Source organism: Neltuma alba, unplaced genomic scaffold (genome assembly GCF_004799145.2).
Source record: "Neltuma alba isolate B1F8T4 unplaced genomic scaffold, ASM479914v2 tig00013176_pilon, whole genome shotgun sequence".
NCBI lineage: Eukaryota > Viridiplantae > Streptophyta > Magnoliopsida > Fabales > Fabaceae > Neltuma > Neltuma alba.
In genome coordinates, this window is record NW_021637486.1 from 12,339 (window position 1) to 37,156 (window position 24,818).

A 24,818-nucleotide genomic window follows, 5' to 3' on the forward strand; every position below is an offset into this window, starting at 1 on the left:
TGATTGCATTTTTTCTGCAATGTAAGCATTCATTCATATTGATATTGAGTTTAAACTGCCAAAGCCATGTTTCTGGAAAAGTTTGGGCGTATATCAAACAGTGTCAGTGATTAGAGATGGTAATAGTGATGACGCTTGGAAGGCAAAAATAGATTAAGAATAAAGACTATTACACTACATGTATAACACCGTATTTGATGCTTTTAAGGTTAAGATGAAATTGTCAAGCAAGAAATTGGCGTCAAGAAATTTCCACGTCTCTTTCAACACGTACTGACTCTTGATCAGACCCGTTAGTTTTTCTGCCCTTAAAAGAATTGAGACTAATCATCCGACCAAATGCACTCTTTGATCTGGCCATTGGATGAGCTCCATGCTTCTCTGCAAGATCATCGGACAATTTGTTCACAAGATAATCAAACCGCCGCCGGAATGTTGGGAACCTCGACATCGATTTCATGATCCCTTGCAGCCTGACATATAATTCAACAGAAATATCAGACCAGAAAGCCCCAAAGAAAGTGTTCGAAAGCTAAGCCTTTTTCATTTGTTTTGGTCTTTTTATCTTTTTATCACCTTCTAGCCAATCCATCGAGCTCAGCACGCTTGCGCTCCGGTTCAGGAGCTGGGCCGACGCTAGAACTTTTTATTCTCTCAAGATCACCACTCCAAAGAACTAATTTGCTGAGGTAATCCTCTTCCGAGGGAGAGAGATTCTCTGCTTTGATTTGGTCTTTAATGATCAAAAGAGGATTAAGGAACCAATCAAAGAAAGTCTCAGATGGTCTGTTTGTGGAAGTCAGCTCTATATCATCAGCTGCATCAACAGAAGAAAGATGGACATGGGAAAGAGAGAAATCAGATAACCAGAGAAGGAAAACAGAAAAGAGAGAGAAAAAAAAAAAAAAGAATTACCACCGCTCCAAGTCTTTCACTTGTCACTTACTTAATAAAATACCAGTGGAATTTGCTTTTGCAGAGCGTATTAGTGCCTGAAGAAGGCAATATGCTGGAAAACCAACACTGATAATTTTACTTCCTTTACCAGACTTGGCTTCTTCAATGTCCTGACGCGTGATTAATCCTTCTGAAACCATTCTTTCTCCAGCATTATGACATTCTCTAAATAACCCGTCTAATAGCTACACAAGTCATGAACAATCTCCATTTAGTACAGATCTGAGTTTGCAATAACATAGGAAATGAATTATCTGTCAAGAATCCCTGGACACATTATGCTACAAAGAATACCTCAAGTGGTTTTAGTTCCCCAATAGTATTTTTCAGTGAAGATGAGCGAGAATACGTCTTTTTGAAGGAGCCGGGTTTCGAGAAGGAAGATGCACGAGAAGTTGATTTTGTTGACTCACTCTTTCTCCGATACTGAGGCCTATTAAATATCAAGCTCGTAAAATACACATAAAGAATTAACAACATATCACAATAGTAAATTTTAGGGAGCAGAAGGAAACCTGGGGAAGCAGGATCCTTCTGGCATGTCAAGAATATCATTGCTGTATTCATCATAAATTGACATAGCCGCAATAATGTAGCGGAGCCCAAATAAGATAGAAGACTCCTGTACTTCAAGGAACAAATAAACGTTTTAAAAAGTGCTCCTGAAGTAACTTTAGCATCTACATAAGGTGTAGGCTTCATGGTTGAGGTGCTCAGCAGTAACACACATATCATATGTTCAAGCATTTTGGCTTAGCAAACATTACAGGAGAAATAGTCTGTAATTTATATTTACACTAACAATAGCAACAGAAACAGTGGGAGACTGAGAAGCCTATTAAAAAGGCCTCTTCAATCATATAGAGAAGACACAGCTAATCATATAGATAAGGATTTACCTGATAAGCAACTATCCCTGCATAAGCACCGAGGAAGACGCTCGCTAACATGGACGCCAGAACTGACCCAATAACAGCCAAAGGCCACAGAAGAATAGCAAGACCGGCGAAAGGTACACATATTGTCTCCAAGAAAGGTCCTTCACGACCTATGAGGTCATGAAACAAACGTTTCCATCCTTTAAAAAGCATGTAAGGACTTTTGAAGAGTGCCACAAATGATATCACAGGCCCGTCAACTAGGATACCAAGCACTCCTGCTATAATAGCGCCAGGAAGATATAACAGTCTGCAATAAAACAGGAAAAAGAAATCTCATTAGAATTTTGAAAGAGGACTACCATGTAACTTAAGACTTCTGCCACAACAAAACATCATGTGTTATGCAGTACTATGAGTCATGTTATCTAGAAATCCATTTCACCGTCAAAATTTTTGTTTAGCTTCGGTAAACTTCCCAGTAAAGTTTACAAATTTTACTTTCCATGACGTAGAGTTGGCTATTCTCTGGTTAAATCTAGCGTGGACTAAAGAAACACGAATAAAACTTGGTGAGGCACTAAATAAAACCTGATCTCGAGATATTTCACATCCGGAGGCCCCTTCTGTCTCAAGTCATCCATAATCGAGAAATATGAATAGAAACACACATCTCTTACATCTCTCACAACGGTAAAGCTCCCTTTCACTGCGCTCCATGTACCATCCTGCAAATTGCAGTAAAGAATGCCATGTAGCGCATTACAACAGAAGAACTGATATTTCAACAAACATCTCAAGAACTAGAATTCAGAGACATACAACAATGCAGTGGTAAAACGTGTCACTCCTTCCTTCCCCAACCGCTTCAAAAGTTGCCAATATTGGTTGGAAAAACCCATACGCTGCTCCACCAATTATACTCCCAACTATGCCAACCACAGGCCACAAAATCAACAGCACAGGAAGAACACATGTGCAGATAACAAACTTCACAATTGGCCCTAATTGCTTAGCTCTGTCCGTTAAGGGAATCAATATAACAAAATAATTACGATTGCAAAGAAAACATTAGATCAATGAGCAAAAACTCGAGGGAGTGGCAACCACCTCACTACGCAGTAATATGTCCAGAGACTGTGCGCTGCCCAAAGACCAATGATGATAGTAGAGTTCCCAATGGTGATTATTAAGCATATCAATGGGCAAAAAATGATACCTGACATAAAAGTAGTGTAGTTTTAGCATTAATGATATAGCATGCATAATAAATTGAGTTTCTATAACATATCCCATGGTGGAAATGGTAAAATCATACTTTGAAAGGTGAAGATACCCGTAAGCCTTTTATACTAAATCATTCGAATAGAAGGCTTTTTGTCGGTTTCTAAGATTAACCATCGTAAATGACGCTGACCAAATGTAAGTATTTTTTTCCCCTCTAGATGATGTGATCGACCCTTCTTACTTTGCCATTAAAGTAATTAAAATGAATTGTTAGTCAGCAACAGTGTGTGAAAAAATAAGGCACTTGAGTATAACGCAAAATTCAACCCACCGTTGGTGTGCGTGGACAGAAGAAAGAAAGATAAAATCGCAGCCAAATGAATATTGAACAATTATGTTTAAAAAAGGTCAACTATGAACAAATTCTATGCATAAACGGGCTATCACAGAACTGTCACGAATTTATGATCTTTCTCAAAAATTTGAAACTCGAAGAAGAAACGAGAAAAGATTGACCCCCACCTTTAATGCTGCCTAGAAGTAGAAGTCCGATGAAGTAAGGAAGAAAGCGAATAAAGTTCAACAATGAAGCCCGTAAACCCGCGGGTGGTTCCATTGCTAACAAGTCCTTTCCCACTCAGATCTCTCTGAGATTACCACGAATCCATCGTACTCTGAACTCCAAGATCACCGCCTTCAAGTAGAAAAGATCCAAACTTTGGCCAGTTCAACCTTCACGAAGAGAAGATAAAGATAGGGAAAGAAACACCCAGATGCTTGAAGCTTGTTTCCAGGAAAGCCAGCGAAATAACTTGCGCAAAGAATCGAACTTTTTTCATTCGGAGCCTGGTAACCATAGATGTGGATAAACAAAGATATGAATTTTCTGAATCCCCTTTGCTAGTTTCTGGAACTCTGAGTCTGCTAAATATTAATAAAATATTAGAAAAAGAAACACAAGGATATTTATTGAATATGAGACTGTTAAAACAGTTCTCGACCTTGAAATCAGGGGACAGGAGAATATCATGAAGGGAGCAATTAACATCAAAGCATCAGGATCAAAATAATGCTTAATTGCCCACCAAAATCCTCACCTGTCTAATTCCCCTCTCGTGCTGGTTCTTCTGTTCTTGGGGATCAGTTATTCTTTTATGCTTAAACCAAAAGCCAAGCAAGTTGGGTCACGTATGGTGTGGCGTTGGGAAAAGGAACCATTTTGATATTTGAATGTGTCGACAAAAGGAGTCTTTGGTACAAGTAATTATTTTTAAATGCTTTGGTTTGCTTCCACACCGATTCCAACAGTGTCACTGGGTGTAATGCCGCGGAAGAAGGATTAAAAACCTGTTTGGCCGTTGGCGAGAAAGAACCTTTTTTTGCCGATATTTTTAATTATATCCTTCCTTTTTTTTTTCCCACGGCATGCCTCAGTCTCCCAAAAAAACAACGACATGACTCAATATAATAACTGTCTGGACAGAACACCTGTCTGCCACGTCAGGTTTAGAGGGCCAGGCTTCCGATTCATTGAACCCAAGTTCTCACTTTCTTCTCTCTTGATACATTCGGATTTCGGAAATATAGGTTAGCAGTTGGCATCCTTGGAGTTCGAGGGCTACAAATTGGGGGCTGTCATTATTATATGTGGCTTCGCTGTAAAAAGATTCGATTTTTTTTTTATTTTCTTTTATTTTTCTTGCGTAGGCCAAGATTTCAATAGGGGTGTTCACGGGACGGATCGGGACCGGGACAGGCCCGTCCTGGTTCCGTCCCGGTGAACAGTAACGGGACAGATTTTCTGTCCCGTGTCCCGGCCCGTCCCGGGGTTGTCCCGGTCCCGGTCGGGACGGGACGGATCCGGGACGGGACTGGGACGTCCCGAAATTATTATTTTTTAATTTTTTTAATTTTTTTAATTTTTTTAAAAAAAAATCTGATTTTTTTAATTATATTTTTTTGAGCTTAAATCTTATAAAAACATCTTTTTTATTTGTTTGGGCACTCTTAAACAAAAGCTCAAAATATTACATATAATAGTTATTAAAAACTCTAAACAAAAGCTTTTAACACAATAAAAACTTGCTAAAAATTCTAATCATCAATAATCTCAAATCATTAACAAATATAAAAACTCTAAATAAATATATCCATAATTCCATACAATAGTCTCAAATCTTTAAAAAAATATGAAAAAAATGATATTATATAAAAAATTAAAAAAATTAATTTTTTTTTTTAAAAGGAACCGGGACGGGACCGGGACGGGACGACCCCGTCCCGTGTCCCGTCCCGTCCCGGTCCTTTTTTTGTCCCGTCCCGGTTTGTCCCGTCCCGAAAAATTTCGGAACGGATCCGTCCCGTCCCAATAAGACCGGGACCGGAATGGGCCGACCGGGACGGGCCGGCCTTGAACACCCCTAGATTTCAATTCATCCAGTGATACTCCCCTGTCACTGTGATGCCGACTCCATAACCATCCAAACGCGCCAGCTCCATAAAATAAGAAATAATATCGCCTTTTCCGATAAAAAGAAGAATCAATGCCTCCCAAAAAGAAAAGAAAAGAAGAAGATAAAAAGAATGCAAAAATAAAAAGGAGAAAATGACGCCGATTTGTTTGCTATTGAGATATTGGGTTTTGGGGTCAAAATTGTGAAATTGGTTAAGGCTCTTTTTTTTTTTTAACCTGAGGTTAAGGCTCTTTAAATTTAGTTAATTAGTTTAATCAATAAATATGAATATATATATAAACTTCGGGCAAGATATTGAAAGTAACGCAAACTGGATTTATCATAGTGATTACTATTATGTGCGCGATGTTGAATTTTAATAGCATAGGATGTGAATATAGATGTAAAATATATATATTTGGCTCGATTTTGTTTTAAAATTATTTTAATAAATCTAACACGTAAAAAAATTATCATGCGAAAAGAGTGCCCAGGTTAATGTCTTTTTGACTTTCTGTAGAGGTGGGTGGTTGGGTGCAAACTTCTCCATGAAAGCTACACGTACACGCTTCGTAGCTTGCATGTTTCTCTTAAGTGCACATTAAAACAGTGAAATGATTAACGCACGCCTGGTTTGGATAGGGGAAAAAAAAGCATGTATATGGAGAATAAAACACCATGAGAAATAACTTATTCAACTAAGGAAAAAAAAATACTTCTCTAATTTTTAATATAAGACTTATTTAACTAATTTAATTATATTAAAAAATTTACGTAAGGTAGTTAAATATAAAAAATATGATAAGTTTTTCCTGAAATATCATAATAATTTTTTTAATATCCCCCTCCATCTTCTATTTAATTATGGTTAAGGGAGTATCTATAAGGGTAATTTAGAAAAAATTGATAAATATGATAAATAGATCTTATATTTAGAATCAAAATCAACTCAATAATTAGATTCTATATTAAAGACAAGAGGAGTGCTGTCTTTAAAATTATTATCTCTCGTGTCTTTTTTTATAATATAATTATACATATATATATCATCAAAGCATATTCTCAGATATTGATAGTGCGGTAATTAATTAGTTGATTAAGCTTGACTAAGTGTTTAATTTGATGATCATCAAACATAAACCCTGTGGGCGTCACCATCTATTATCGGATGAAGGTTTAGTGCGTGTGTCCCTCCCTACCTTTGTCTTTTTCATACATAATTCGTGTTTACGCAAGCTAACATCTTTAAATCATCCTAAAATGTATCAGATCTTAGTTTAAGATAAGTAAAAAAATTTGTACCAGGCATAACCAATCCTCAATAAAATTGTCTACTTTTGTGCTATTTATTTGGTTGGTATATCCCTCTATTCATTTAAATGCAAGTTGTCTCTAATAACCTTGTGCTAAAAGTAAAAACCAATTATATTATTTAGAGATGAGACTGGAGACATTGTATTTTTATTAATAACAATCACACTAATAAATCAAATTATTTTTTCCTTCATTTTACAATTCTAAATATATTTTTAAAAATAATAACTCGAACAAAGAAAAAGTACAGGAAAATCATGCATTGAAGCCATATACTATTTTATCCGCAAAGTTTTTTCTTTGTAAAAGTGGAGATTTCAGGGAAAGAAAAGCATGTTACATACCCTAAATTCTTTATAAAATAACATTTTCTTTCTTTCCTCTCCCCCTTATGCAGAGGCAAAATCATTGACAGATATCTGACGTGATATTTCTTGACCTCAATATAAAAGTTAAACAGTTAATTTGTAATAAATATATATTGTTTTTTTTAAATTATTCTCATCTAATCATATACATTAGAACTATATTTAGGCAGAAATATCTTATAATTAATAGTAATATTTTTGAAAACACATTATAAATTTTCAGCTAAAAAAAAAAACACATTATAAATTTAAAAAATAGAATAGATTGAAATATTATTTAGAACTATTAACTAGCTTTTATGTTTAATAGCGGAGATAATATTAAACTGATGCATCCATCCGAAGATGGCTAATCCGGACAGCGTAAGTTTATGGTTACCGTGGAGGCAACGATGCTTCGTGCCCATTTAATTATGATCGTCGTTTTACGCTCAGTCTTCATTTTGATGGCAAATCCAAGTAATTTAATTTCAGTAATTAAATAAAATCAGTAAAGTTGAGGGTAGGAGACTAATAGTTCAACAACAACCGTCAGAATCTGTAGGAATCTGACATGACGTGTCACCTGCAGCGAATTTTTTAATAGCTGCATCTATAATTTACAAGACATAACATGCGTAGTACAATCGGAATGAAATAGGCTTTGTCTGGGTAAAATGTTCAAATATTAAAATACAAAAGAAAAGAGGACGTGGCTAGTCTGCTTTGGTGACCGACACTGACTAAGAGGAAGGGGCCTGTGATCCCGAGACACCATATCATATCCCTGGTTGGCTGTAAAAACCTTAGTATTTATTTAAAAATTTAATATTCTTTTTTACTTTTACCCCTCAATTAGTTACTCTACATGAATATCTCTCTCTTTTTTTTCTCACTCATTCTTTCTAATATTTTTTCTTTATTCGTCATTTTCATAAATATAAGGATTTATTTTGAAAAAAATTTCATTTTTTATAAATTTATTACTTTTAATTAATTTTAACTAATATTTTCATCCATATAGTCTAACCTAGCTGTCACTTGTATGTAAGACAGAAGGGAATAGCAGCAAAATTGGATTCTGGCGAAGACAACATGATAATTATAGTTTATGACTATGTCCTTCTTCCAGCATTATTCACTTAATGACTTCAGCGTCCCCTCCGACCATTTCACGTCACCATCATCTTTCACAATTCATAACCCTTTTTTTTTTGTTCCAATAAAAACACATATGTTCCGCTTTGGGCCCATTTAAATGGCCTGCACCGGCCCATCTCCTGCAGCAATTATTGTCGACGAAAACAGCTGAGAAGATTTTGTCACAACAGAACGTAGCTGTGAACTTATGACTGCACGACCGTACATATAATCTGCGTGTCTTTAGCTATTAATATGGCATTTCTTTTTATTTACCCAAAACTGAAAGAGTTACTTTCAATTTCCACTTGATTTCAAAGGTGGATGAAAGTTAGTGCTTTCTTGTTCAGACCAACTCGCAGCACAAATAAGATTGAGCTCCTATATTTGACGTCAGTTTTAAAAGCGAAACTTGCTCGGTTACGTATGAGCAAAGAGAGGCCCTTCATTTGGCTCTCGACAATTTGAGCATGACACGGCCAAGAGTTTCCAGAGGAAGTATCAGATCCCCGATTTACTTGACAAATAGGAAAGGCAGAATATACAAACGTTACAAACAATAATTGACAATGGTAACATATAACAGCGCTAAATTACTGATTCACTACCTTCTCTCTGCGAGTAATAAATTTCACTCCTATCAAATGCTTTACTTTTCTTGGGAACATCTGCCAAGTTATAAAATTCAGTCAGTGTCTTTCTAACCTGCACTTTCTTCTTCTTCTCTGGAGGACGTGGTCCTAAGAGACTTAAGTCAATGGTGGCTCCATAAGCCCGAGAAGATTCCAACACAGCATCATAGGCTTTTGAAGATAGATGAAGTCCCTCATTGTGTGCCCTCGTGTATAACTCAAATGCCAGCTTCGGCTTCCCATCCTTAGCAAGAGCCTCAATCAGCATTTCGTAAGTTATCTCGTTCGGAGCAATCTTCTGAACTTTCATCCTGTGAAACCATTCATAGGCTGCACTTCCCATGCCATTCCTTGCACAGCCACTGATTATTGCATTGTACGTCACTACTGTGAGTTCAATTCCTAGTGCCATCATCTCGGAAATGATGTCATCAACTCTGTTAAAATTTCCAAGGGCAGTATGAATTGAAGCCATGATTGTGTAGGCATATGCATTCGGCTCAACCCCTACCTTGATCATATGGTCCCACACTCGAAGGGCCTCGTCGTAGAGTTTTCCCTTTTCCAGAGCACTGAGTAAAGCCCCATAGGAAATTATAGTAGGTTTTTCACCATTTTCCACCATTCTCTTAAATATTTGCACAGCTGCATTAGTTTCTGAAGCCTTGGAACAGGCCACAAGAACCGCGTTCCATTCTTTGCTTCCAGGTTTTAGTCCCTTATCTTCCATCTTGTTTAGCAACCTGACACCCCATCTCCATATTCCCCTTTTCTTAGCTGCACTCAGAAGAACATTGAAGTGCGACATTATTAACTCATATGACAAGTTATTTGGCTTTGGCCCTTTGTCCAACAGATCCTCATATATCTCCAAAGCTGCCCACCACTTCTTGGCCTTCCCCATAAGCCAAATTGCATGGTTGCAGACAGACAAGCTGATTTCGCTATGCCTAGTTCTTATCCTGCTGTATAGCTCTTTTGCTACTGGGTAATGGTCTTCACGGGTACAAGCCCACTCGAGCTTCTCAAGCTCTGCCCGACCTGGATGAATCCCAGCTTTATCCATATCATCAAGCAACCGCAGAACTTTATTGCTTAAGTTATCATGGCTGACAAGCCAACGGCGCATTACCTGATAGCAAACACGAATTGTGAACTTTTCGAGCTTGATGTACTCAGCCTCCCAATCTTCTCCATCATCATCTTTTCCTATTTCACCTTGACGATATTTTTCTCTGAATTTAACAAAGAAATTTAAAGCTCCATAGCCATCTTCCATTCTTCTATATGCCAGCAAGGCTTGAGAATAGGACACTGCAGATGGAGTGAGGCCCTTGTTATGCATTTCCTCAAAAACACTGAGGGCCTTGTCGCCTTCTCCTTTTTCTATGTAGATAGCCATCAAAGTATTATATGTCACAACCTTAGGAGTGATCCCTGCTTGATCCATTTCATTCATAATTGTTTCAATTTCTGCAAATTCTTGAGACTGTTTGACTGCACCCAACAGACTATTATATATGAACAGATTTGGGCTAAAAGAACCATTGGTTTCAATCCTTTTCCTGTTCAATAAATTCATAAGAATTAATGCAGAATCCATCCTCTTCTCCTTGCCAAAACCTCTTATGATGGTTGAATACACCTGAGGGGGCAAGTCCCCTTTGTCCTTAAGAATTTCCTCCATTTCATCTACTGTCTTGGCAGAGAGCAAGCTGAATGCAAGTGCTCGAACATCAATTTTAGAGTCAATCTCTTCTCCTTGCATTTGTTCATAATAACTGTCTTGAACTTCATCCAAATTTAAACAGTTTATACCATCTCTGTCACTGTCAAGCGACGAACTGTTTATGGAATCAGTGTTCTCCCCGATAGCCTGATCCTCCAACGCCCATGCCAAGGGAGCCATGAATCCAATATCATTCTTTGGTTTGATAAGGGAATCGAATTTAAATTTAGAGTATCCCAACAAAATCCCACACTTCAAATCAAAATTTGGAATTCCAAAGCAAGCTTCACTCCTATTAGTTCTTGAATTACTTGAACAGTCAAAAACACCAATACTTCTACTCTGAGAAACAGAAAAAACAGGGCCCAACTTCTTTTTCCTTCTAATTGTCGCGCAGATATAGAAATAAGAATATACTTCAATGCTCGAAGGACGTACTGCAAAGTAGTTGCCATTTGAGGGCTGAGCGCTTAGAGTTTGCATGCTTCCCTCTAGGAAATAGAAAAGCAAGATAAAGCAAAAACCGAGGTAAGAAAATCTTACTTGCAGCTAGAAAAGCATAATCTTTCTGCTCATGATAGCATTACTGGGGAAGCAGAAATGGATGAGAACAGCAAATTGAGCTTAAAATACTATGTTCTGGATTTACGAATCTTTGGTAAATTAATCAATGAAGATTTTCGTGCCATGAAATTGATTTAGATTAGCTCGTTGGGTGTGGCCCTCGAGTCTCAATCCTTCGGGTGGATAGGCTTCGGATGAATTCAGAAGGCTTGGATGTTCTGGGGGGCAGCGTCGTGGCCTTCGTACAACCATTGATAGAAATGAACGAATCATAATACTTGAAAGCGAAAACCCAAAAGGCGAGAAGCAGGAAAAGGGAAATATAAATCTAAATATATTTTTATTTATATTTTTTATATGTTTGTAAAAGGAAATATCTCGGGCATATTACCAATTTTATTAGCATAGATTTTTTTTTTATATTGTTAAGGTTTTAAGAGTATGTGTGCAACTTCAAATGACAAAATTAAAATGAAACCGCTTAATTAAGATAGGATTATACCTATAAGCGTGTTACGCTGTTACCAGTTATTAATTCAAAAAAATTCCACAAGTGATTAATCACAAAATAGTTGTACTCTTTTTAATCCTATATATTATTTTGTATAAAGAGTTGCAGCATTAATTTTTTTTAAAAATACCAATTTACAGCTACTTATGATTTTTTTTAAAAAAATCATATTTTAAATGAGAATAAAACTTTTAAAAAAATATTATTTTAAAAGGATTTTAATTATTCAGCTTTCATTCTTTCAACGAGGTGAATGCAAAGAAGTGCTCACGGACGAAGTAAATTACTTTCCCTGGGAGGGAAAAACCAAAACTAAGGTCATTCCCACGATGGGAAATTAATTATAGAAACCATTTATTTTTTAAGGAATTAGTGCGATACAATCATATAACATCTATAGTTAAAACTAAATATTGGTTGGATACAGTAGAATGAACTAGTTTCTTATAAAGTGATGAATCCCGCTAAAAGAGATGTACACGTTTAGTACTGAAAGTGTCTCAGATAAAAAGGATATCTATGCGCATTTATTTAAAAAAAAAAAAAAGCTACGCCCTGTTCTCCTTCTCATGCAGATAGCTGTAACTTTTGCGTGCCACTTCGTCATCGTAAGTGAAGTTCGCACATATATTCATGGTAATTTCAGCTGCTTCTTCGTCTTTCCAAGTTTCTGAGTCTACTGCAGAGCTTCCCAATATGGGCCTTCTGAAAAAGCTCAAACCGTGCAATTTTGTATTCATATGTTAGGCTAACTAACCAACCAAAGAGAAAATTATGCTTCAGTATCTTAAGTTCTCAAAATAAACTGGGATTCTGCTTCTTTTCTGCCTAATTTCCACTGCTCTTATTGACTCATTGTTTCATGCACAGAGATGCTACCAAATAACATGTCTTTAGCCGCTGTGAGGGGACACAAAAAGAAAGCATATCAATGGCAAGCTTTATTCTAGGATTCTCGTGAGTGTAAGCAGAACTCGTACACAGAATCAGATGAAAAAGGCTTGGATGCAACTTTAAAGCGGTTCATTCTGATACCAAGAACAAGGAGGAATCCTTTGAAGCTGCTTCCCAAGAAAGATGAAGATGCCTCTGGCCCTCCCTCTCATGGGACCTCTTGTGCTTCACGTCTCTCACCTTACTTTTTTGACCCTATTATTATCTCAATGAAACAAGCTGTATGCACTTAATTACAGGACCCAACTACTTCAACTTTATAGCCTAAAGATCCATGATCCTTTTCTGATCAAGCTGCGTCCCCAAGCTTAGCTGAACTTCCGCTTACAACTTTAGCTTTAGCTTTGTCATTCCCTTTGTTCTGTGTCTGCGTGCACGCGTGGGTTTATGTAATTGGATACAAGACAAAGGCTATCATGTACTCATGATATTATATTCACATGTAATCCGAAAGAAATCAACACTTGTATAAGAACAGGGCAAACCGTCCATACTGACACCGCATTGCATTAACTTACACAGTTTTTTTTTTTTTTTTAATTGAACAAAGTCTCAAACCGACGGAATATAAGTACACATTAATATCATAGTTTCGTAATCTAAGACAAAGAGAAGAAAGATGCATATCATAATATCCGGCAATCTTCACTTTTCTCTGGTGGTTAGTACCTAATCACAGTTTAATTAAACATAAATTAGTCATACACTGATGGTACGACAAGAAGTGTTAATGGGTTGGCTTCTTCCTGCAAGACCAAGCAGCTTCTTCTCCTCCTTGATGGCTGGATCTTGTAGCAAGAGAACCTTGTCCTTGTCTCTAACACCAACCATGTGTAGGTATTCTTCATCCTCTCTCTCTCTGCCTTTGAACAAGACCCTCTGCTCTCTGGGCTCCATCTTAGTTATCAGTGACAATATCATCTTTAATTCCCCTGCAACAAACAGTTCATCCACCACTTTAGTCAAATACCTCATGGGTTTTTCTCAATTACGCCTAAAGTCTGAAACTTCGGGCCATAAATATTAAATAACCAGTTGAACCAGGAGAAGATTAGAAAAAGTGGCAAGAAGGGAATTCATACCAAAAGTTGAAGTAGCTTCGATGGAAATGTCATGCCAGTGAGACACAGTTGAAACTCTAATGGTGATGAGTCCCTCTCCTGCATTTTGACTGGTGTCCCTTTTCTGAACAAGCATGCCACCTGGACGAAGCTCCCATTTGATTTCACCCATGCTCCTGCAATCCTTCTCTGATGGGGCTGCTCTGTTTCCACTGCTCAGCTTGGAACTGCTTCTGCTAAACCTCATGGATCTTAGTTTCATCATCTTTCTCTGTCTGTCTCTGAGCTTTGTAGAAGAGGAAAAACCAGGTTGGTGAAGATGAAGATGGAGAGGCAAACGGGTTACATATATAAATACCAGCTAGAAAGCGTGGAAAAGGACAAAGATGGAAGCAAGAAGGCTTGAATAAAATAGAAGTCGCCCTTTTGTTGCAAGAAAGTAACACTTTTTTTTATTTCCTATCGTTTTTTTATTTTTGCAAATGGCCCAAGGCACAGAAGCACATGGGCAGTAGGTACTGATACATCAACACGCTTACTTAATTTATTTGTGGCCCAAGCATAATCCTAATGACTCAACTGGTCGGCTAGCTGGTCTTCTAAAGTGAAATACTCTTCCTATGAATATTCCAGTAAAGCTCTGAGAAAGCCCCCAAAATTTAATATTTTGGAATTGGGGATCATTCTTCAGACATAAAAACCAGAGCGAGTAAAGGAAAACTTGCACCGGGTGGTTTTACTTTCTGTAATGGCGGTTGGGCAGGCACTTATTTAAGGTATGAGCCCATGTGAAGCTAAGGTCAGAATGCTGCAGAAATGAAGGGATAAAACAAAATGAAGAAGAAATTAAAAGGAGAAAGAACAAACATTATAATAACAAAATGCAAGTATGAATTGGTTGGATCAGTTAAACGTTAAGACAAAAAAGAAGACAAAGGCACCTGGCAGCCCCTACATGTCCTATGACTGCGACACACATTTCCCCAATTATTGGATGAAATCCTTAATTCTTATCATCAATTAGTGCCATATATGCATGCACCATCCACTCATTGATAGTCCATTGGATATATATACCTTGTCCCCATTTTTAATCAAATCATCATATAATTCATGTTCGTGCGTTTGGACGTTTGTGTTCATACTCATTCAACTTTCTGGGGCATTGGATTGGAACAATAGGATCTAAAGCTCTGTGGTTCATCTGCAAGGCTCTTTTTATTTTTCCCCCCTAATTATTTAAGTTATGAATGTTCCCTATCTAATGAATATCCCCTGGTGGAAATTATGCTTATGTCTGAAATTCTTATACAACACTACAAGAACATCAAATAATTCATGTATATATTTATCCGATGATTGCTTCTATAATTAACGTAACTATCCAACATCCAAGAGATTGTGCTTGAGTACATATGAAAGATTGAAGACATTTTTGTGTTTTATTTATTTAGATTGATTTATACTACATAATCACAAACTTCTTGTCGTTTAGCCTCTTAAAGTTTCACAATTTTCATTTACTCCGGAAAAATAATTCCACAAATTTCTCACCCTAAGTGTGAAAAGACCTTTAATCTTAATTTATAAGAAAGCATTAGAAAACTTATTTAATATTCATTTCGAATAGTTTATAAATAATTTTTTAATCATAATTTATAAAACGTACTTATAAATATTTATATTAATATTAATTGATGTCAAACAAGCCCTTAAACCTGTAATTTAAACTTAAAAAAAATTGCCTCGTAATTTTCGAAAGAGGAAGCGGGGATATGCTTTGGCACTGAAACGCCAGAGCTGCAGAACAAGAGTTTCATGTCTAGAAGAAGCAAGCATGTCGGCTCTCAAACTGAAGCCTCCCGACCTTAATTTTCCTATCTTCATGGACTCCTCCGATATTCTTTATTTCAGTAAACAACCACACAGAGCATTTCCCCAATCCATCACCACACTACCTCCACATCCCCAACCTTCTCTCTCCTACTTGTTCTTAGATTCTGTAACTTACACCAAAATAATTCGATCATCGGTTAAAACTGGATCTCTGATACATGGAAAACTTGCTCATGCTCACATGATCAAGACTTCCTTCCAACCCTGTTTATTCTTACTCAACAATCTTCTATACATGTATAGCAAATGCGGGGAATTATGCAATGCTCAAAACCTGTTTGACAAAATGTCCAAACGCAATGTCATTTCATATAATTCTTTAATTTCTGGGTATTCCCAGTGGGGTGTGCATGATAAGGTCATGCGTGCTTTCTGTCAGGCTAGAATGGGCGGTCTTAAACTCGACAAGTTTACCTATGCGGGCGCTCTGGGGGTTTGCGGTCATACTGGGGATATACAATATGGTAAGCTAATTCACAGCTTGGTTATTGTGGATGGATTGAGTAATCAAGTTGTTTTGGTTAATTCTCTTATTGATATGTACTCAAAATGCTGCCAGATTGAGCAGGCGAAATTGTTGTTTGAGACTTCCAAAGTCCTGGATGAAGTTTCTTGGAATTCAATGATTGCTGGTTATGTTCGATCACGTGTCAACGAGGAGGTTTTTGAGCTCCTTGTGAAAATGCATCGATCTGGGATGATGTTAAGTAGCTATACTTTAGGAAGTGTACTTAAGGCATGCTGCACCAAGGGTATGAATCGATTTGGTGAAACGCTTCATGGATACATAGTCAAGCTCGGTTTGGATATAGACGTTGTTGTAGGGACTGCATTGCTCGATATGTATGCAAAGAATGAAAACTTACTCAGTGCTATTCAAATTTTCAAGTTTACACCCAACCCTAATCTTATCACGTATAATGCTATGATTGCTGGCTTCCTGCAAGCAGGGACTAACTCCACTGAATACGCACGAGAAGCACTTCATCTTTTCTCTGAGATGAAAAGGCAACGAATGAAGCCCTCTAAATTTACATTCTCAAGCATACTCAAGGCTTGTATTGGCGATGAAACTTTTGAGGTTGGAAAGCAAATTCATGCTCAAATTTGTAAAAACAATCTTCAGTCTGATGAGTTCATTGGCAGCGCTCTAGTAGATTTGTACTCATTTTCTGGTTCGATTGAAGACGGGCTAAGGTGTTTCAACTCAACTCCTAAGTTGGATGTCGTCTCATGGACATCCATGATAGCAGGCTCTGTTCAAAATGGACAGTTTGAAAATGCCCTGTCTTTGTTCCATCAGCTCTTGGCATCTGGAATTAAACCAGATGAGTTTATCATATCTAGTGTGATGGGTGCTTGTGCAGATATGGCCACGGCAAGATCTGGAGGGCAGATTCAGAGTTATGCATTAAAATCTGGGACTGCCAATTTTACCATTGTTCAAAATTCACAGATTTGCATGTATGCAAAGTCCGGAGACATTGATTTGGCTAAGCAGACATTTCAGGAGACAGTGAGTGCAGATGTGGTATCCTGGTCAGTGCTGATATGTAGCACCGGACAACATGGATTTGCCAGAGAAGCTTTACAACTTTTTGAGTTGATGATTACTACTGGAATTGAACCCAATCAGGTCACATTTCTTGGGGTTTTGACTGCTTGTAGCCATGGAGGTCTAGTTGAAGAAGGACTACAGTTCTTTGAGACCATGAAGAAAGATTATGGCATAGCAGCTAGTGTAAAGCACAATGCTTGCATTGTTGACCTGTTGGGCCGTGCTGGGAGGTTAGAAGATGCCCAGAATTTCATCTTTGATTCAGGCTTTGAAAATGATCCAGTATTATGGCGTGCCTTGTTAAGTGCTTGCAAAGTTCATAACGACACTGTCATGGCAAAACATGTTGCAGACAGAGTAATAGAGCTCGAACCTCAAGCAGCTGCATCTTATGTGCTTCTTTACAATGTCTACAATGAAGCTGGGAAGGAGAAGCCTGCTTTAGAAGTTAGGAAGCTCATGCAAAATAGAGGGGTTAAGAAGGAACCTGGTATAAGCTGGATTGAAGTAGGAAGCAAAGTTTATTCTTTTGTGGTCGGAGATCACTCTCATCCAATGAGTCAATTGATTTACTCACGGTTGGAAGAAATGTTGGAAAAAATAAAGAGAATTGTCTCTGATAATGCGAAGCTTCCTTTGAGTATCTCAGGAGTTGAACTTAGTGGCAAAACAGGCCTGAAGGGCCACCACAGTGAGAAGTTAGCGGTAACTTTTGGAATACTCTTTCTACCAAAATCAGCGCCAGTGAGAGTGATGAAGAATTTGAGAGTCTGCAGTGATTGTCACACGATAATGAAGCTCATATCTGAAATAGAGAAGAGAGAAATAATTCTTAGAGATGCTATTCGTTTTCACCACTTCAGAGAAGGTTCTTGTTCTTGTAAAGATTACTGGTAGCAGACGACGTAGGATCAGTTCCAGGAACTAGGAAACAAAGAGCATTTGTATTCAGAGGATTAATTAGACAGGGAGGACTAGGAGAGAAATTGAAGATTTCTTCGATCATATGATAATTCTCTGAGGTGGTTTAATAAACACATACACACAAGCAGTCGCCATTATGCAGGCGTGTGGAAAAGGAAATCTTTGTTAGACATGGTTGAAACTTTGAATTTTTGTATGAACTCGTGAAAGGATCTAAGCTTAAAGAGTGAAAAGAGCATAATAATTGTACATCAGAAAAAGTTAGCTCTTGTTTCATTGCTTCTTGCATTTCAAGTGGTAAGAACAATGTTCAATTACTCCTTGTATGTCTGTAGTTTTACTTTATTCTGAATATACTTTACTTTAATCTCTGCAATTTAGAAATTTGCAATTAAATATTCTAATCTTTTAAAAAACGTTTAATTGTTCCCGTAAACTTCTTCCAGTATATTGTTAATTTTGTTAACGAGGCCGACTAATCCCATTATACAATCTATACACCAAGATAGTGCTTTTGCTTGGAAACAGCAGGGTACAAATCACGATCCTTGCTCTACACCAAAAAAATGACGTGCTAAATTCTAGACTTGCTGCCTGCAAAATTCACCAATTAATGGTGTGGGGAAAACATTCTTCAAATATCAAGATATAAATCTAGTCCCTGAATAAAATAATTAGGCTTCTGAAATATGAAACGAAAAGGAGAGAAAGATGCGGAAGCTACACGCGTTGTGCCGTTGTCGGTCTGAAACTGGTCAATACTGCTTCCTCCTCGTCCCCACACCGTGTCCCCCACCGTTTTTCTCACATCGAAAATGTTAAACCAAAAAAATCTGGGGCATTCCGAGAATTGAACTCGGGACCTCTCGCACCCTAAGCGAGAATCATACCACTAGACCAAATGCCCTTGCTGTTCGGCTGTTGAAGAAAAACTAATATATCTGTTTTCCTCCGCCGTCGCTCTTTCTCTTTTTATTTCTTATTTTAAATCGTTGAAATTTTGAAATAGTTTTTTGAAAATTTTTAAAACCCAAAAAATTTTATGACATTAATAGCTTTTTCCTTTTTATTATTATATTACTGTGGTTTGGTGGATTTTTGTTTCTTTCTTTTGCAACACATACGAAACTGAAAAATAAACGAGAAAAAAAAAAAAACAAAATCAAAGGCATGAATATTAGGCACGATTAATGATAATAACTCAAAAAAAAAAGGTAGAGTATAATATTAAATGACCTGTGGGCTGTACATGCATCCAAACTCGTTATGTGTTGTACAAGAATCTCTCAAAAGAGTTTGGTTTCTCTCATTTTGTGAAGTTACAATTAATGGGGAGAAAAGAAACCACATGAATGCTTGTAAGACTCTATATATCCCCTAAATATATGTCTATAAATATAATAAGGATTTCATAATTATAACAATAAACCATTATTTAAAACCAAATATGCATGCATCCATGCGTGGCCGGCCGATAGCATCTAAATGAGATCAGAAGCATCGTAGTCCACGAAACCATCGGGGCCGGGAGCTGCGGCGTCGCTACCAGATGGCGAGGGGGCGTCGACGTCATCGGGAAGGTCGTAGTACTGGATGCGGTTGTCGACGACAGACGGTGAAGGTGCTGAAGAGGGAGAGGCCCAAGGAGCCGATATTGAAGGAGAAGAAGAAGATGATGATGATGATGAAGATGAAGGAGAAGGAGAAGACGAGGGCGAAGATGAGGGAGAGGAAGAAGGAGAAGGTGAGGGAGCCACGTCGGAGACGGCGACGGCCACGCAGAGCAGGGCTGTAAGGGTGGCGAGCTGAAGTGGGGCGAAAGCCAAAGCCATATTTAATTTTTCTGACCTCCGGAGTACGATGACGACAGAAGTTATTTGATTTACAGTAATTCCACGAAGAGATATAGGGCGAATTGCAGAGAAAGATGACGAGTGAGAATGATGAACATGAATGGGCAAGTATGAGGAAGGTGGCTCCTTTATATTTATAGGTTTGGAAGAGCGGAAGCCTGTGGTGGATACATGACAGAGACTCCTCGTCTTTCTCATACTGTTATTAATCTGCAACGTTGGTTAATTATAGTTTTTTCACTCCTTTTTTTTTCATTTTTATTATTGTTACCTTTTTTTAATTCTCATCTGTGTTTAAAAATTATACGGGTGGGTCTGTAAACATTAGTTTTATGCTAAGTGATGTTGTTTATTACTATCTCCGGTCCTAAATAAAAGAGATAGTTGACTAGTTTGAATAGATTAAAAAAATAAGTTAAGTTAGTTATTTGTGATAAATATGTATTGTCTTTCTTAAATATCCTTACTAATCAAATTTATTAGCTAGAACTACTGTTATTAGAAAGACTATCTCTGAAAAAAAATAGATAAATATGAGAGACAAAATAGATTGATATCTTATATTTAGGATTAAAATAAAAGCTAAACAAGATCTTATATTACCGCAGACCAAGGGGGCACACAAGTTTAGTAACGTAAGAGAAAAAGACCTTGGTAGAGTGATGATGTATAAATGTGTGCGTGTGTCTATACATACATACATATATAATAAATAGAGTGATGCATTTTGTAATAATGGGCTTTATAAGTGAAATAATGAGTGCATGTTTGGAGACGTGATGGATGAATGAGTCCCACTTCCCACATCATCATCAACATCAACCTCCAAGTTCAAACCCCTTTTGCAACAATATGGATAGATACCTTTGACCCCAGTGCCAATCATCTTTTGCTCCACGATTGACGCCAGAAAGTGGCTCACTCCAAATTCCCATTTTATTTTATTTTTCTCATCTTGACACTAATGCGCATATATATATATATAACATGCTTGTTTCTAATATACATATAATGCTGACTCCCCCCCCCCCCCACATCATTATTAAGGTAACTTTTAGTACAGCTTTGTCCGAACAGAGAATGAAGACAACGTAATGCACATGGACTGGATCGCATCATTTCAAAGCTCTTCTTATACTTTCAATATTATATTGTGTGTTTGATCTCATCATTCATATGAACTGAATAATGTTCCCTTTTTCATATAAATAGCTCCACATCTAGCAGAACATAGATGGGTTAGATTGAGTGAGACCAGAGAAAGCAGATAAACAAAGCTTGAGTTGCCAAATAAAACTGTCCTATGGTTAAGAGGCCATAGGCGTGCACATGAAAAGTTGAAATATCATTGAATCAAAACCAACAACACTTGCTGCCCTTGCTTTCCATTGCACAGACCTATGTTACCAATATGTGTGTGTGTTGCTATTCGCACCACACAAATTTTGAAAAGCAAAAGCTAGAGGTTATGACTTGTAAAATAAAACAAATAACTAGTGAAACTGCTGGCAAATGAAAGCCACCAATCCCAGACGAAACTGATTTTTCTGGTTTCTTATGGTTAACTTTCGCTTGCTTTCCCAACAGTTATAGTGTCATATATATCAGCAACTCATGCCCTTCCTGCATGTGAGTACACCAGCAGTCATGGTCATGGAGCCAACAAGAGAAGAAGGTCTGGCGCTGAGACTTGAAGCCCTAGCGTAGCTTGAAGAAGCGCCGGCACCAGATTGCCTGAAATAAGCTCCGTTCAAGAACAAGTCACCTTCTGATCTCCAGTTCCAGTTCATCCACTCTCCTTCTGCGGCATCCTCGTGCTTCGTCACCTCCTTACTAAACCTGTTATCTGGTGCCAGAAACCTATTCCCCTGGCTGTTTATGGTAGGATTCGCACTCCCACCTATCGCATACATTTCCCAGTGTGTATAATCATTGTTCACCACATGAAAATACCCGTGCCTACACCTGCAACAACGTTGTTGTAATTAAACCACCACATCACTCTGCCATCAAAGCACAAATCTGAGTTTGAGACAATGAAGTTTGATTATTATATACGTACCTTGGCATTCTCTGCACGAGGCCTTCTCCGAAGTGATTGAAGGCGATAGTGACCTGCATGTCCTTGTCCTGAGTGTAAGAATCACTGTGGCCTAAGAGCATGACTTTATCATGGTGGGTCATGTAGTTGTTGGAGATAGTGATGGCTGTGGATCCATGGATTGCGTCAATGAGCCCGTCGCGGCAATTAGAGAGCGAGCAGTGGTCCACCCAGATATGCCTGGAATTAAATATGGAGATTCCGTCCCCGTCGGACACCGTCCACCACCCATAGTGGCGAGGAGAGTCTCTGATATCGGCGTGCCCGGTGGGCTTACAATCATGAACGTGAATGCCGTGAATGATAATGTTGCTAACGTAATGTATCGTTATGCATCCGCCGCCTGCAATGTGAACACTCGCTCCCCTTCCGTCAATGGTCTTGAACGAGTTCATCACCAGCTCTTGCTTTAGGGTTATCACCATGTCTCTCTTGAAGATAATCCATAACGGCTCGTCTTGTATGACGGCATGTCTCAGAGTTCCTGGCTTAGGGTTCACCGGGTCGTCGTCTCCGGAGTCTGTCACCACATAGACTCGACCGTTTCTTCCTCCCATGGCGTCCTTGCCGAACCCGATGGCGCAGTCGGCTAGCCTCTGCCGGTTCCCCTCCCAGTTCGGGTCGCACCTCCAGCAGTCGTCGATGGGGTTGCCGGTGCCACATGATAAATACCCCAAATTTCTTCTAGAGGCATTGATTCTTCTGCAACAATAATAATAACGACAATGTGAGACCATTAACTTGTTGAAGCTAATTTATAATCATGCACTAGTACTGGAATGGTGATGAATTACCTGTGCACGTCTTGTACAACTAGCTCAGGGTCTAGAACTGCGACGCAGGAAACAATGAGAGGGAGACAGAAAAGAAGAAGAAAGCAAGCTGCGAGAGGAGGCATCTTCGCTTTGAGCGTTTCTGATGAACAAAGTGTGGAAGTGGCGGGGGATTTCAGGTGGAGGAGTGGGGTTTTGAAGGAAGAAAAGCCGAGAGTAATGGCGTGATTAATAGGACAAAGTGGGGTCCATATTATCGTAATTTCTGGTTTTTGATTCGTATTTTTTCCACTGACGAAGAAGAAACAGCCGGTTTTGAGGCCAGAGTCAGTTTGAAACCGTTACATATATTACCTCCGTGAAATCAAAATATTCAAGCTCCTCAAGTCAAATTGGTTGACCTCTGTCGCCAACCTGTAAAGGTCTTATTCTCACTGTAGTCACCAAACCACCTTAAATCATGGCATGTTCAGCTACAGGGTGATATCCAAACCGCCTCATTTATAAGCGTAATATATGCAAGTTTCAGATATGAACTGAACTGGTTCTGTGTCTGTGCATGGCTAAATCAAACATGCGTGTTCCTAGCTTATTATTCCTTAATTTCCAGTGAGTAATTTTAGTTTATCCGTAGGAGTAATAGTAGTTACATTACATTCGTGGGTCATTAGTTGTTGTTTGTCTTGTAATAACACATAATTAATGGGTAGAAAATTAAAAAAAAAAAAAAACTAGTCACTTGATCGACAGTACCATAATAGCAGTACCACAAACAAACAACCAAATAGCTTTATCCTTTGTGCGTGTTAGTTGGGCGACACAAAAGTTATTTTTTCACCTTTGGGCCAATTGAAGGTACTGATTTTGCCACTTCTATAATTGGGACATTTTTTCTTGACCCTCCTGTAATTGTAATTAATATGATTGCTGTCTTTGACTTTTTACTCAGTCATTCACACACACAGAGACCAACTTCCTCATCACCTCATTCACATGCTCTCTCTCTCTGTTCTTTGCTTTGATATATTCGGTTATATTGATTTTGTTCAATTATTTTTTAAGAGAATGGATGAATCATTATGTGCCAGCTTAGCCAGCTTGGACATCTTATCGCAGAACAATCCCATATGATGTATTTCTTGCTTTTCCCCACTGACTGCGGAACATATTTCTCATGCAAATGATATATTTTACACTTAAATAATTTCTTTTAAATAATACTACCTCTGGCCCTTAATATAAAATCTTATTTAACTTTTATTTTGGTCTTAAATATAAGACCCTAATCTACTTTATCTCTCATATTTATTTATTCTTTACTAAGGTAGTTCTTATAATAATGATAATACAGTTGATTAGCCATAATATTTAGGAAAGACAACACTTATTTATTATAAATAACTAATTAACTAATTTTTTAAATATATTCAAATTAATTAATTAGTTCTCATATTAAGAACTGGAAGGTGTGATTTAACTGAAAGTCCAACAAATTGATTATAACAGAATTGGTAGTTGTACGGTGAATCAGGCAAATGTGAGTTTAGAGTATCTTCAAGTAAAATGGTCGTGACTTATCTACATGCATATATTAGGACAAGAAAAAATGAGGGACAAAAAAAAAAAAAAGAAACTTTGCCAGCTTAACTCAATAATAACCAGAGATGGGTCAACTATTTAAATTATCAAAATTTTAATCGCATATATGAATTTTTCTTTGGGTAAAAAAGGAAGAGGTGGTGAGAAATACAAGTACTATGCGTGTGTATTTTCATGGTAAATGAGTTTTCTTTCCCTGACTAGTGAGAGAGTAATTTAAATCATTTTTTTTACCAACTAATTTGAATCATTTTCATTTATAACAATTCTGTGATTGTCATTGAAAAGTTGAAAAGCGACATTAAAAAAAAAAAAAGGCCCCTTTTTTTAATTTTTATTCTCCCCCT

At 37.7% G+C, this 24,818-nt stretch overlaps 5 protein-coding genes and 1 non-coding gene across 7 annotated transcripts; 1 reads left to right on the top strand and 5 right to left on the bottom strand.

The window, feature by feature from the left end:
- Nucleotides 1-129: 129 nt before the first annotated feature.
- LOC114735068 (uncharacterized membrane protein At3g27390-like) lies at nt 130-4,254 on the bottom strand. Of its 2 annotated transcripts, XM_028922723.1 has the most exons (11): nt 4,160-4,254; nt 3,585-3,983; nt 2,946-3,054; nt 2,658-2,853; nt 2,427-2,563; nt 1,857-2,145; nt 1,473-1,579; nt 1,252-1,390; nt 947-1,142; nt 577-817; nt 130-473 (listed from the first exon to the last, which is right to left on the bottom strand). In XM_028922723.1, the coding sequence occupies exons 2-11, from the start codon at nt 3,676-3,678 to the stop codon at nt 242-244; spliced, it is 1,740 nt and encodes a 579-aa protein (XP_028778556.1). In that variant the 5' UTR covers nt 3,679-3,983; nt 4,160-4,254; the 3' UTR covers nt 130-241. The 2 variants fall into 2 exon arrangements, with proteins under 2 accessions (XP_028778556.1, XP_028778555.1); XM_028922722.1 differs by lacking the exon at nt 4,160-4,254 and having other exon boundaries at nt 3,585-4,042.
- Nucleotides 4,255-8,829: 4,575 nt separating this feature from the next.
- On the bottom strand, nt 8,830-10,898 carry LOC114735062 (pentatricopeptide repeat-containing protein At3g46610-like). Its single transcript, XM_028922715.1, has one exon. The coding sequence runs from the start codon at nt 10,855-10,857 to the stop codon at nt 8,905-8,907; it is 1,953 nt and encodes a 650-aa protein (XP_028778548.1). The 5' UTR covers nt 10,858-10,898; the 3' UTR covers nt 8,830-8,904.
- Nucleotides 10,899-12,914: 2,016 nt separating this feature from the next.
- Nucleotides 12,915-14,219, bottom strand: LOC114735065 (BAG family molecular chaperone regulator 2-like). Its single transcript, XM_028922718.1, has 2 exons — nt 13,789-14,219; nt 12,915-13,638 (listed from the first exon to the last, which is right to left on the bottom strand). Exons 1-2 carry the CDS (start codon nt 14,030-14,032, stop codon nt 13,406-13,408), a joined length of 477 nt encoding a protein of 158 aa, XP_028778551.1. The 5' UTR covers nt 14,033-14,219; the 3' UTR covers nt 12,915-13,405.
- A 1,649-nt stretch (nt 14,220-15,868) lies between these two features.
- LOC114735064 (pentatricopeptide repeat-containing protein At3g13880-like) lies at nt 15,869-18,273 on the top strand. Its single transcript, XM_028922717.1, has 2 exons — nt 15,869-16,127; nt 16,223-18,273. The coding sequence occupies exons 1-2, from the start codon at nt 16,014-16,016 to the stop codon at nt 18,116-18,118; spliced, it is 2,010 nt and encodes a 669-aa protein (XP_028778550.1). The 5' UTR covers nt 15,869-16,013; the 3' UTR covers nt 18,119-18,273.
- Nucleotides 18,274-18,980: 707 nt separating this feature from the next.
- TRNAP-AGG (transfer RNA proline (anticodon AGG)) lies at nt 18,981-19,052 on the bottom strand. Its single transcript has one exon. It is a non-coding gene; the product is annotated as a tRNA-Pro (tRNA).
- Nucleotides 19,053-21,321: 2,269 nt separating this feature from the next.
- LOC114735067 (pectate lyase-like) lies at nt 21,322-22,997 on the bottom strand. The gene is made up of 3 exons (XM_028922721.1): nt 22,894-22,997; nt 22,061-22,801; nt 21,322-21,963 (listed from the first exon to the last, which is right to left on the bottom strand). Exons 1-3 carry the CDS (start codon nt 22,995-22,997, stop codon nt 21,603-21,605), a joined length of 1,206 nt encoding a protein of 401 aa, XP_028778554.1. The 3' UTR covers nt 21,322-21,602.
- Nucleotides 22,998-24,818: the final 1,821 nt, after the last annotated feature.